The 11,380-nt window shown below is 55.4% G+C and overlaps 1 protein-coding gene across 1 annotated transcript; it reads right to left on the bottom strand.

The window, feature by feature from the left end:
- Positions 1–577: 577 nt before the first annotated feature.
- SELENBP1 (selenium binding protein 1) lies at positions 578–8,274 on the bottom strand. The gene is made up of 12 exons (XM_032843580.1): positions 8,218–8,274; positions 5,688–5,744; positions 5,399–5,511; positions 4,961–5,146; positions 4,322–4,442; positions 3,027–3,209; positions 2,579–2,757; positions 2,060–2,138; positions 1,846–1,967; positions 1,492–1,584; positions 1,195–1,313; positions 578–1,014 (listed from the first exon to the last, which is right to left on the bottom strand). The coding sequence occupies exons 1-12, from the start codon at positions 8,219–8,221 to the stop codon at positions 852–854; spliced, it is 1,419 nt and encodes a 472-aa protein (XP_032699471.1). The 5' UTR covers positions 8,222–8,274; the 3' UTR covers positions 578–851.
- Positions 8,275–11,380: the final 3,106 nt, after the last annotated feature.

The raw sequence follows: 11,380 nt of genomic DNA on the forward strand, positions 1-11,380 counted from the left end.
AGATTGCACCATCCATGTCAGGGGTCTGGAGTGTCCCTTGTGTGTGAGGGGACACGCTACACTCTCCTGGGGGTGGTGGGTGAAATTTTACATTCATTGAAAGCAAGCATGGATTTAAAAAATAGTAAAGTTTAGGAACACCAATTGACACTCTCTCCTCCCAGGTCTCTTTGTGACAACAATTTCCCAGAGCTCCACATTCTGTCTGGCCATAAAGGAGAGATCAGAGCACCCTTAGCATCATGTTGTCATCACTAGTATAAACTAGGCACTCCCTTAGAGTACTCTTTTTTTTTTTTTTTTTAAGATTTTTACCTATTTATTTGAGATAGCACAAGTGGGAAGGAGTGGGAGAGGGAAAAGCAGACTTCCCACAGAGCAGGGAGCCTGATACAGGGCTCAATCCTAGGACCCTGGCATCATGACCAGAGCCGAAGGCAGACACTTAACCGACTGAGCCACCCAGGCGCCCCTCCTTCGGCAGACACTTAACCGACTGAGCCACCCAGGCGCCCCTCCCCTGGAGTACTCTCCAGGACTTTCCTATGCAAGATACGAAGGGTCAGCAGAAGAGAAGTCACAGAGCCCGTGCCCCCAGAGATGAGGTGATCACTAGGTTCACCAGTTTATTTCTCGGCCAAATAATGTCCAAGAGCTCATATAAAAACAGCCAGGGAGCAACACACAGTAGTGATCTGTAAGAGAAGACACTACTCAACACATTCCAGCAGCCTCAGGTTTGGCTTTTGTGGGACAGTCTGCCAAGGTTTGGGGGCCAAAAAGGAGCAGAACAAAGCCAGATCTCCGAAGAAATGAGGGCTCAGATATGGAGTGGCTACCAGGGCTAGACTTCAGAGCCAAATGTCAGAGCTGCAGTCACCCCCAGGGTATCGGAGCTCATGGGCCAGGGCTGGGCCTAGAGGCTCCTTCCCAAAGTCCACGAGGAAGTTGGGGTTCAACTTCAGGCCTCCCTTTACTGTGTCTACATCGATCTGCAGCATCACGGAGCCTTCCCTGGTGGGAACAGGGAGGGGAAAAGAGAGAGGTCACAGGTGGCCCATCCCCTTCCCCGAAGAGTCTGTGATGCTGGGCTAGGTCCTAAGGAAGGAGCAGGGGCTGTAGGGTGGAAGCAGCCCAAGGAGTCTTCTGGGAGAGGAACACGAGGGAGGGAAGCCCAGGCTGTCTGCTTCTCACCTGATGAGATCGGGGTAAAATTGTTTGTCCCAGGCACTGTACAGCGACGTGGTGACGTAGAGACGCTTCCCGTCTAGGCTAAGCTGGATCATCTGGGGGCCTCCAGGTACCCGTTTCCCCTTGGGAAAACCAGGGGGTCAGCCCCATGGCAACACATGGGTCCTTGGAGGGGGATCATGGAGTATGCCCCCCCCCACCCCATACTTCCTCAGCATGGATCTGAGGGTCCCATGAGCCCGGATGGGGGCTGCGAGGAGGGGGCTTCCAGGGGGAGGGCGAGGGGAGGTAGCCCCTCACCTTGACTACCAGCGGCTCTGGCTGGCATTTCAGCTCCTGGTCCTCCAGCACTTGCACAGGCCCTCCCTTAACGATGCTGCCCCCAAGGAAGAGCTGGGTGGGGAGATCCAGAGCATAAGGGAGGATAATGGTGGGAGGTGAGGACACCGCAGAAAGAACAGCTAGCCCCATGTTCCCTACTCCCCGCGGGTAGCCACAGCTCCCCATAGTCCTGGGCTGTGCCATCCCCCAGCCTCCCATTTTTGTTCTCCCTCCACCTCCTTTAACATCCTTCAGCCACTTCATACCCTCTCCCTCATCCCCAGACTTCTTCTTCCGCCCTCCTTCTGGCTCCTCATTCTGTTAGCACCCCACCTGTCCCGTGAGGCGGGGCCTATGTGGGTCAGAGATGTCATACTGTCGCAGGTCCCCATGCAGCCAGTTGCTGAAGTAGAGGAAGCGGTCATCCAGGGACAGCAGGATGTCCGTGATCAGGCCTGGGGTGGGGGTGTGGTACTGAGGCTTTAAGGACTCTCGTTCCCCAAGCCAGGAGTCCCTTCCTGATTTCCACCCTCCCCTGGGCACTCACTTGGCATTTCGGGCAGCAGCCAGCCTTTCACTTTCTTGGGGGGCACCTGGATCACCTTCTCCACAGACCAAGTACCTCCCTGTATTGGTAGGTGGGGGTGGGGTGAGGAGGCAGAGAGGTGAGCCTGGGAGATTGGGGGGCTGAGGTTGGAGCTGGGTCTTTCCAGAGCCCGCTGTCTACAGGGAGACAGCAGATTCAGGGTTTTCCTACACCAGGGTCTAAGCCCACATGGGCCCCTTAACATAGGGATGATGTCGGCTTCTCTACTGCATTCCCAGCACTCAGCACAGTACCTACTGTAGAAACTCACAAATAATTTTTGAACAAATAAATGGGACTTGAGGGTTTAGGAGAGAAGCGAGATAGAGCAGGTGGCCTTGGATTTTGTTCCTGGATAATTTGGGCTAGCAGAGCCAGGCAGAGGGGCCCAGGTCTAGAGAGAGGGGTACCTCGTGGTCTGGAAGACTAGCAGAGGTACAACCTGGGCCTGCTGGGAGAGGGCCTGAGGACACATGTCACCTGATTCTTGTAGAAGCGCTGGATGGTGGAGCTGAGGGCACAGCCCACGAAGCCCTGGGCTGCATCGGGGTTGTGCAGGAAGCGGACCTCCAGGGGGATGAGCCCATCCTGCAAAGGCAGGGTCTGCACGATCTCATGGCGCTGCCAGTCCCACACGTGTATGTGGCTACCATATAGCCCTGGGGTGGGGGACGGGGCCAGAGGGTGGGCTCAGGATCAGGGCAGGGGGCAGTGGGCAAAACCCTCCACACAGCCCCCGGCAGAAAGTGGAAAAACCAGCTGGAGGGATTAGAAAGACGCCTAAGCAAGTCAGAGTACTTGGCACAATCCTATACCATCACCCCAAGAGTTGGGTTCATAGGAGGAAGAGGCCCGGAGAGGGGTTTCCAAGCAGACAGGAGCAGTGCGCATGCCCAGGCTCCAGCCGGCCTCTGGAGGGGATTCTCACCTGCCTCTACATCAGCGGGGTTGAAGCCATCTCGAAAGACATTGGGAGCCGCCCATTCAGTGCTGATCATGACATTGTGTCGAGGCTGGTACCAGAAGTCATAGCCCATAGGTGCGGCTCCCCCAGGCCGTTCCCACGTCCCCTTCACCTCAAATGTCTCTCCATCCAGCAGCACAAAACCCCCTGAGCAGGGAAGGAAGTGGCAGGTAGAGGCAATAGAGATGCTACCGTCACCCACCTTGAGGCATGTCCAAGAGGCTCCAAGTCCATTGCCAGGTGCCCTTTCCTCCCAGTGGATTTGCTAGTTCCTTCAATTCAGGTGTCCAGAGGGTCCCACCCAGAGGACCGGGTGGGAGGTGGGGACTTACTCTGGTACCCCTACCGCCATCAATTTCATCCCCTTCCTAGGGGAAATTTTCTGTCCTCTTGAGCCAAGAGCCTGGGACTCAGCACCCCGTGCTTCTCTTGCCCAGCCTCCCATTCTATGTGGGCTTCCTCCCAGAGTCTAGGCTGCATTCCGCTCACTACATTTTTTTTTCTTTTTTAGAGCAGGCAAATTGTATTTACTTCTCATTCAACATGAATGCCCAACATATTTTCCCTTGTTATGACACTTGGGCAACTCTTTGCAAATACAACTAGATGTCAACTCCTCAGTGTTACTGAATCTAGGAGTGTCACATTCCTCCGGTCTCTGAGAAGTAGCTGATATTCCGCTCTGATCAGATGGAGGACGCTGACAAAAATGGGTAAGGTTTGGAGGGAAGCAGCCTGGCATGTGATGAAGACGCAGCTGGATCCGGATTCCTGGGTTGGAGTTCCACCCACAACTCACTAGCTGTGACTTTGGGTAAGATATTTATCAATCTGTGCCCCGCTTTCTGATCTGGAGACCAGAGATCCTGGTAGTGGCTCCCTCAGAGGCTGTATTTGGCACGTAGCAAACATTTTGTGTCAGTCCTAATTCTACCATAAATGAGAGAGCAAATGTGAAGATGCAGGATCCCAAGGGCCGTGAGACTTGCTCCTGAATTCATAAAGGCTGACATCAAATGTATGCCTTTTTCTGGGGCCAGGTCTGTGCCCACATTCCTCATGGTGGGCTGTTCTGACTATAACTTCTAAGTGTCAGGTTTCATCTTCATAGAAATAATGGGAACAACTGAAGTTAATTGACAATGGTTTAAATTTTGGAGGAGACCCAGCCCTCTAGTTCTCTCTGGAAGGTCATTCTATCCCTCCCCCAGCTTGGGATCTCTTCTCCCCACAGGTGTGCCTACAGTGGCAGCAGATACCTTTGCCATTGCCCTTGGGGTCTCCCAGGGAGCTGACCATCACCTCCCCACTAGCCAGGCAGTGGCTGGTGTGGATGTAGCCCAGGCCACACTTGGCATGGATGTCCTCAGCCTCAATGACCTGGAGAAGGATAAGGAATGGCATCAGAAATCTCCCAGGGCCGGCGGGGGGGGGGACCTGCCCATGACTCCCCCATTCCCCTACTCCTGTCTGCTGACCCCACCTTCTTTTCCTTCAAGACATGGACCCAATTTTCCCAGTGGGACTAGGGCAGAGATTCAATCTGGAAGCTTCTGCAGAGCAGCAAGGGAGAGTCTGAGAGACCGCTAACTCTGCAGGCAGAAAGCAGTGACTTCTCTCTCTCCCCCGTCTCATAGCCCTGTGAGACCAGAAGCTTCTCCCGGCCATTGCCAGAGTTAACTTTGTAGCACCAGCAGCCAGCATGTAGCACCAGCAGCCAGCAGTGAGTGCCTGGCACAAAGAAGGTACTCAACAACTTGTTGAAAGGAAGGATTGGAGGCTCCTGCTTAAGGGAGGGAAAATGAAAACAAACAAACCGAAAAGCTACGCCCACCCCTCCACTGCACCTCCCCCAGCCCCCACCTCCGGGTCCCTCACCAACAAAAGCAGGGTCATACCTTGTGTAGCTTCGGAGCCCGGGGATTGGAGCCCACATCCACCACATAGATACGGGAGGACATGAGACAGGGCAGCATCAGCTTGTCTCGTGACTTGGTGCTGTCCCCGAAGCAGCTGCTGCAGGTGTTCCATCCCGAGTGATGGAGCTCATCCTTCAGGTTGGGCATGGGCAGCCGGTGGATGACCTGCGAGGGGAGATGGGGGAGGGCTGGTGCTCACCCAGACCATGCATCTGGGATCCCTGGATCCACTTGGGCTTCGAAGTACTGCACAGGTGGGAATTCATCACTGACCTCAGGGGCGCCCTTGGGCAGTGAACACAATCTACAGTCACAGCCAAAGGAGGGTACAAAAGGCTGGAACTGGGAAAGGGCCTCGCTGGGGCCAGGGCTGGAGGAAGGGTCTCAGGGCCCGCCAGTGCCGGAGCTCCACCTCACCTGGCAATATTGGGGAGACTTGGGGTCAATGTCCACAGTGGCCAGATAATCCGGGGCCTCAATGCCTGTGTTTCGGTAAATACAGGGCAGGTAGACAATCTCCTCCCTGGGTCCTGAAGGGTAGCAAGCAGTTAGTGGGGACGGCAGGTGGAGAGGAATGATAGGGGCGGTGCTGGGTGTGCCCAAGGCTGAGGTCTCGGGGTTCCCACCCCCATTAGCCGTGGAATCAGTAGAAGGTACTGGCTTGTAGAATTCCTTTCCGGGGGGCTCTCAGATGTTGCTCACTGACCTTTCATGGCCTCCAGAGGGGTAGGGTAGCCAGGTCCACACTTCCCACATTTTGTAGCTGTGGAAACAATGGGGCATGTTGGTTGGACCACTTTCTGGAGGGTGAGGGCTCCTTCCCCATGTGCCATCACCCATGTGCCGCCACCGGCTAGCCGAGGCAGACAGGCTGTCCCAGGTCGTGTGTCCACTCTGGTCCCATCACAACCACCCATCTCCCTGCCCCTGAAAGCTCTGCTGAGAGAGAGAGAGTGTGTGTGTGTGTGTGTGTGCCTGTGGCCGAAAGAGCTGCACAGGTAGGACCTGAGGATGGACAGACACTCAAGCAGGACCCAGGGGATGGCAGGACGAGGGTGAGCGCAGCAGAGGCTGAGCCTATAGCGGTAACCATGACAACTTGCTCCCCAGGCCCAGCTGCTCACTGACCAGCCATGGGCGCTTGGGCAAGTTACTTAACCCACTTCCACATGGAGTGTAAAAAGAAGGTAATAAGAACACCACAGTGGGCTTTTAGGAGCAGTAAACAGGAAGGTGCGTCAAGTGTGCAGCGTTGGACTCGATCAGAGCCCGTCAGCCCTGGCTGTCCCCCAGCTAGCAAGGGTGGTACCTGTTCGACTCTGTCACAAGACAGTATCTTTACCCAGACCTGGGACACTTCCTGTTTTTCTCCCTTCTGGGTCCTGACCCCAGGCTGCTGGCCAGAACCTGGGTGACTTAGCTAAAGGTCTGGTAGGGAACAGGAGGCTGAAGTTCAAGGCCGTAGGGCTGTCACCACTTGGATGTCCTCAGACCAGTTTGTACCCCTACCAGTTAGTCCACTTCCTTTATCTGTGTTTGGTGCACCTCTGGGGGGGGCTCAGAGGCCCACCCAGCAGAGCTGTAGGGTGTGGCCCTCCTTGTCCCTTAAGTCTGGCAACAGAAGCCACAGAGCTCTACCGGACCAAAGTCAGCTGGGGGCTCAAGGGACTGGGCCTCAGCCTAAGGGTTTGGGGTCAGACCGGGAGAAGAGCTGAGGAATAGCCCAGAGGGAGCGGCAGGCTGGAGGAAATCCCGGAGTGGAGATCACAGGACCGGGCGCTGCCTCCCTGCCCTGGCTCAGGGCCAGTCTGGCCACGGCCGTCGACTGGGGGGGCCTGGGGGGGGGCGCACGTGGGGAGGCAGGGGGAGGCAGGGGGAGGCAGGAGGAGCTAGGAGTCAAGTCTCCCCAGGAGCCTGGGCTCAGGCCCTCAGCCAGGAAACCAGGTCCTCTACTCAGGGCAGCCTAGTGACAGGAGGCCAAGAAGTGCCAACAGCATTTTGGAGTGCAGAAATCTAGTTTCAAGGTCCAGATCTGATACCTGCTCTCTTCACTTTCTCCTTTTCTTTGGCTGAAAGGGGGTAATCGTATCTTACCTTCTTTTCTAGGTGACTACGAAGGTCAAATAAGCCAAGGTATTCACGAAGAACTTTTGTAAAGGAAAAGCACTGTATAAATATGGGTAGGGCTGTGCCAGAAAGCGAGGGGGTGAGGGTACAGAAATCCCGGGCTCGCAGATGGTGCCCCAAGAGAGGGCTGGGCTGGATGGGGGAGGGTGAGAGGTCCAGTCCAAAACAGTTAAGGGGACTTGTGCCAGGGCCTGGCACAGAGGGCAAGGGGGAAGAGGAAGGAGGTCGCTGGACACAGAAGATTCAAAACTCCAAGACTCAAGACAGAGACTCGAAACCCACAAAGCGGAACAAAGACAGAAGGTGTGAGAGTGGTGTTGCTGGTTGCGTCATAGTCCCCTCCCCACCCCACTCCCAGTGTTTCAGGCCCTGTGCAACCCCAGGTCCCTAGGAGCATCGATGTGCTTGCTGGGAAGCACCCTCCTTGTCCTAAGAGCCTCAAGCAAGATCTCTGACCACCAATGGATTTGAGATGAACCCAGGGGAAGCTCACTGGGTCTTCCCAGTGTCAGGCTGGCTGCTAGGTATTCTGCCAGTCCAGGAGTCAGATGCAAGGGACAAAGACATCGATAATCCCAAGCAGACCCAAATTCTTCCTCAGCCTGACATCTGGGAGCCAGAGGACAGCGAACAGGGGGACTTTGGGGACTGGGAGGGTGGGAGGTACTGGAACAGTGAGAGTGTGTGGCTCTGATTCCCTTTCAAGGGGATTCAAGGTGGTTAGAGAGTGAACTGGCCCCAAAGGCCTGGGTTTCCTACTTTCTGGAGTAAAAATCTGGCCCAGGGCTGGAATGAGGATTATCTTTCACCTCCAGTAACAGCCAGGGACAAGAGGTTCTCCTTACGTATTCTTCCACCCCTACCAGATTTTCCCAGCTACAGAAAGGCCCCTAACTCCAGGCTGCAGTGGGAACCCACGTGGGGGTCCAGGGCCACCCACCCTCCTCTCCTTGCAGCTCTAGAAACTTTGGCTGAAGTGGGAAATGCAGGGGTAGGGGTGGGGACAGTGCGTCCCCTAACTAGCTTCTCCCCACCCAGCTTTTCTGTCAGTCCCTGTATTGTGGGCAGCAGGATGGTGGTACTGGGTTGCCAGGAGGCCCCCTCCTTACCCATGCTGCTTGCTGCTATGCTGCGATCCTGACCGGCCTGCCAGGAGGGAGCAGAAACCCGGGCTGCTACGCAGGCGTCCAAGTAGGCTGTGCTGGAAAGGGGCAAAGGGAAGGAATTTATACAACCAGTCAGGGGCGGGGTGGAGTAGGGGGAGGGCCTGGGCTATAGCCCAGAGCAAAAAAGGGAAAGATCAAGGGCAGCTGACTAGGACTCTCTCACACCGTGGCTCCCTCCCTCCAAAGCTGGTGTTTGAGTCACTGTGTGTGTGTGTGTGTGTGTGTGTGTGTGTATGCACGCGTCCGCACAGAGGCCTGTGCACAGGGAGATATGTGCTGGGCCTGTGCATGCATCTCTTTTGTGGGTGCCTGGGCACATGGACTTTGTGGGTCCGCATGGTCTTGTATACCTGTGCGTAGCCCCTGGGTGTGTGCCTGTGTCTCTCTGTGTGTGAAAATGTGTCAGTGGGAGTGTTCCTGTGTGTCTGGACTTGGGCACGTCTGTGTGCACCTATGTGAGCCTGTGCCTGCCAGAATGTTTATGCCGTGTGGGTCTGTGCGTGTGTGCGTGGGAGTGCGTGTCTGTGGTGCTCCTGTGAGCCTAGGCATGCAGGTGTTCCTGCATCTAGAGGCTCTCCTCTGGACTTGGACCTGTTTCTTGCTATGGAGGGGCACTCAGGGCCCTGCGCCCATCTGCTATTACCCACAGGCAGGGTCAGCTCTTTCCTAAAATTACCCTCCCGTTCCGGACATCCATGGGCCAAAAGGCACAATCTTACCCACCCTCAACTGCTCACCCATGTGTTCCCATGTCTCCACATTCATGTATTCCCCTTGAGCTTTGAAGTAGAAGGGAAGTTGGCAGTGCCCGGCATCCCCTTCTGTTACCCTCATCAATCTCGGGAGGTGGAAGTGGAATCCTCCCCACCCTCATCTCTCCGCTTGGCACCTCAGCAGCTCCCAAGCTGGAGAGCAAGGCCCCAGGGCAGCCCAGAGGGGTGCCACTGTCCCTCACTGGCCTGTGATGAGTCACAAAACTCTCCAATTATCCAGGAAAGAAGGAGGATTTGGTGCTGGCCAGGGCTGCTGAGCCTGCTAGATAGTGTCCCAGGGACGTGGGATGGCCTCTGGGCAAATGGTAACTGCTCACTGAAGAACCAAGGCAGGGTTGAGGCCTGATCTGTCAGCTCTCCCTGGGGCTGCCCTCATCCCGAGAAGCTGGGGTTGAAGGGCCCCCAGTAGTCCTTCATCTCGAAGCCAAGGGCCACCCCTCTTCCTGCAAGCTGGCTGCCTGACAAGGGTGACCTTGCTCCCCTCTTCTAGGTACTTGCTGACTCTGTCTTCAGAAGCCACTTTCATCTCCTTGGATGAAAGCTGTGGGGTGAAGTTTTTATTGGCTAGTGAAAGGGACAAATTTTGGTCTTCAGACCGCCGGCGGAAAGATCCATGGACTTCCCAAACTGGAGTGGAAGGAAGGAGAACAAAACGGGGCTGCTGTATGATGGGATCTGTCCTCCTCCTTCCCCTGGATGAGGGTGCCCACACAGGAGGAGGCTACGTGGCTGCCCGGGGCAGGGAGGCTCCCTTACCCCCTGCTCCCCAGTAATACTCATCCTCTCCTGGCTTTTTCCTACTGCTACATCCTCACCAGGGCACCATTGGCCAGGCATGTGCCACAGATGACCCTGTGGAGGCAGCTGCCCGCCACCCCCCCCGCCACGGGCCAGCCGTCATGGCTGCTTCTTCACCTCTGCTAGCTTCCTTCTCCGTCTGTTGGTGGCCTCCACTTACCCTGCCTTAAGCCCACCCCTCTGGCCTCCTCCCCATCCTCCTGAGGTCTCATCTCATACCTCCTCCACTTTCCTGCTTTGGGGCTTGAAGTAGACCAACATCCAAGATCTGAAAGAGAAAGAAAGCCCATGTTCACCCTCTCATCCAAAGTCCCTGAGCTGTTACCTCCAAAGAAGCTGTGATTTTGCTGGTCCTAGACAAGAATTGCAAAGCACCGTTTCGTCCTGAACTGCCAGCTCTGCATGCCCTGACCTTGGACCTGGCGTGCTCGATGGCTCCTGCATGGGACCCTAGCCTCTACCTGCTGCTTTCTCCCAGAAGGTTTCCTCCAGAGCCTGCAAGGTGCTTGGGAAGAGTTGTCCGAATTAGGGCTATGGGTGGAGGCAGTCCTGGGAGAGGACTCAGGCTGGTAATAGTGGTGTCCATGACCCCTGGCGTCTTTGCTCCCATAGTGGGCCACTCCGGTCAGCCTCCTTGTGGCCTGAGCATCCCAAATGTTGCTTCTCAGGAACTTAAGGGCTCCTTTCTCTATCTGATTTGCCCTTTCCCAGCCAACCAGAGCTGGCTGACTCCCAGATTCACACAAAGGGATATGGGGAGAGACCTGAACTTCCCACTCTGGGCTGGCCCTGGGGAGCTGGGACCTCAGCCCAGGTCTGTTTGTCCCAGGAGGCTGTACACAATCCTGATACTGGGCACGGCCACTGCAAAGAAGGCTGGGTGCAGCCCATGCTCCTTCCTGTTCTTTCAAGTTCTAGAAAAGCTCAGTAAATATTAGAGGAGGCAGGTTATCAGGCTAGCCGCTGAATAGCCAGGTGGTTATGTAATTGAACTTTGGCTCTGCTCCATCTCCACAGACAGAAAATGGATTCTTGCAGCCTTGGGGGCATGGAGCCCTGCTGCGGGTTCCCCCCTTTCCCTTCCGGCCTCAGCCAGATTTCTTTGGACCTCTTGAAACAGGTCCTGAGACCACCGTTTGGTAAGATGGCCAAGGGAGGAAGGAAGGATTAAAACCAGAGAAGGGAAGGGGGAGGAGATGATGAAGCTGGAGTCTCCAAGAATCAAAATGTTAAAAATGTTAAAAAAACAAAACAAAACAAAAAAAAACAGAAAAAAGAAAGGGAGCCTGGGTGGCTCAGTTGTTGGACGTCTGCTTTCGGCTCGGGTCATGATCCCATGGTCCTGGGATGGAGCCCTGCATCGGGTTCTCTGCTAGGCGGGAAGCCTGCTTCTCCCTCTCCCACTCCCTCTGGTTGTGTTCCCTCTCTGACTGTGTCTCTCTGTGTCAAATAAATAAATAAAATCTTAAAAAAAAAAAAAAGTTGTTCTTCCTCTCTAGCAAAATAAAAGCGACAGGGAAACAATCAAAGTCCGG

The sequence above is a fragment of the Lontra canadensis genome, unplaced genomic scaffold, assembly GCF_010015895.1.
Source record: "Lontra canadensis isolate GAN:19392208 unplaced genomic scaffold, GSC_riverotter_1.0 scaffold142, whole genome shotgun sequence".
Taxonomy (NCBI): Eukaryota; Metazoa; Chordata; class Mammalia; order Carnivora; family Mustelidae; genus Lontra; species Lontra canadensis.

Coding starts and splice junctions, on each gene's coding strand:
- SELENBP1 (XM_032843580.1), bottom strand. Junction 4,443..4,960: donor GGGCTCCGAAGCTACACAAG/GTATGACCCTGC, acceptor ATCCTTCTCCAG/GTCATTGAGGCTGAGGACAT. Junction 3,210..4,321: donor CCCCAAGGGCAATGGCAAAG/GTATCTGCTGCC, acceptor TTCCCTGCTCAG/GGGGTTTTGTGCTGCTGGAT.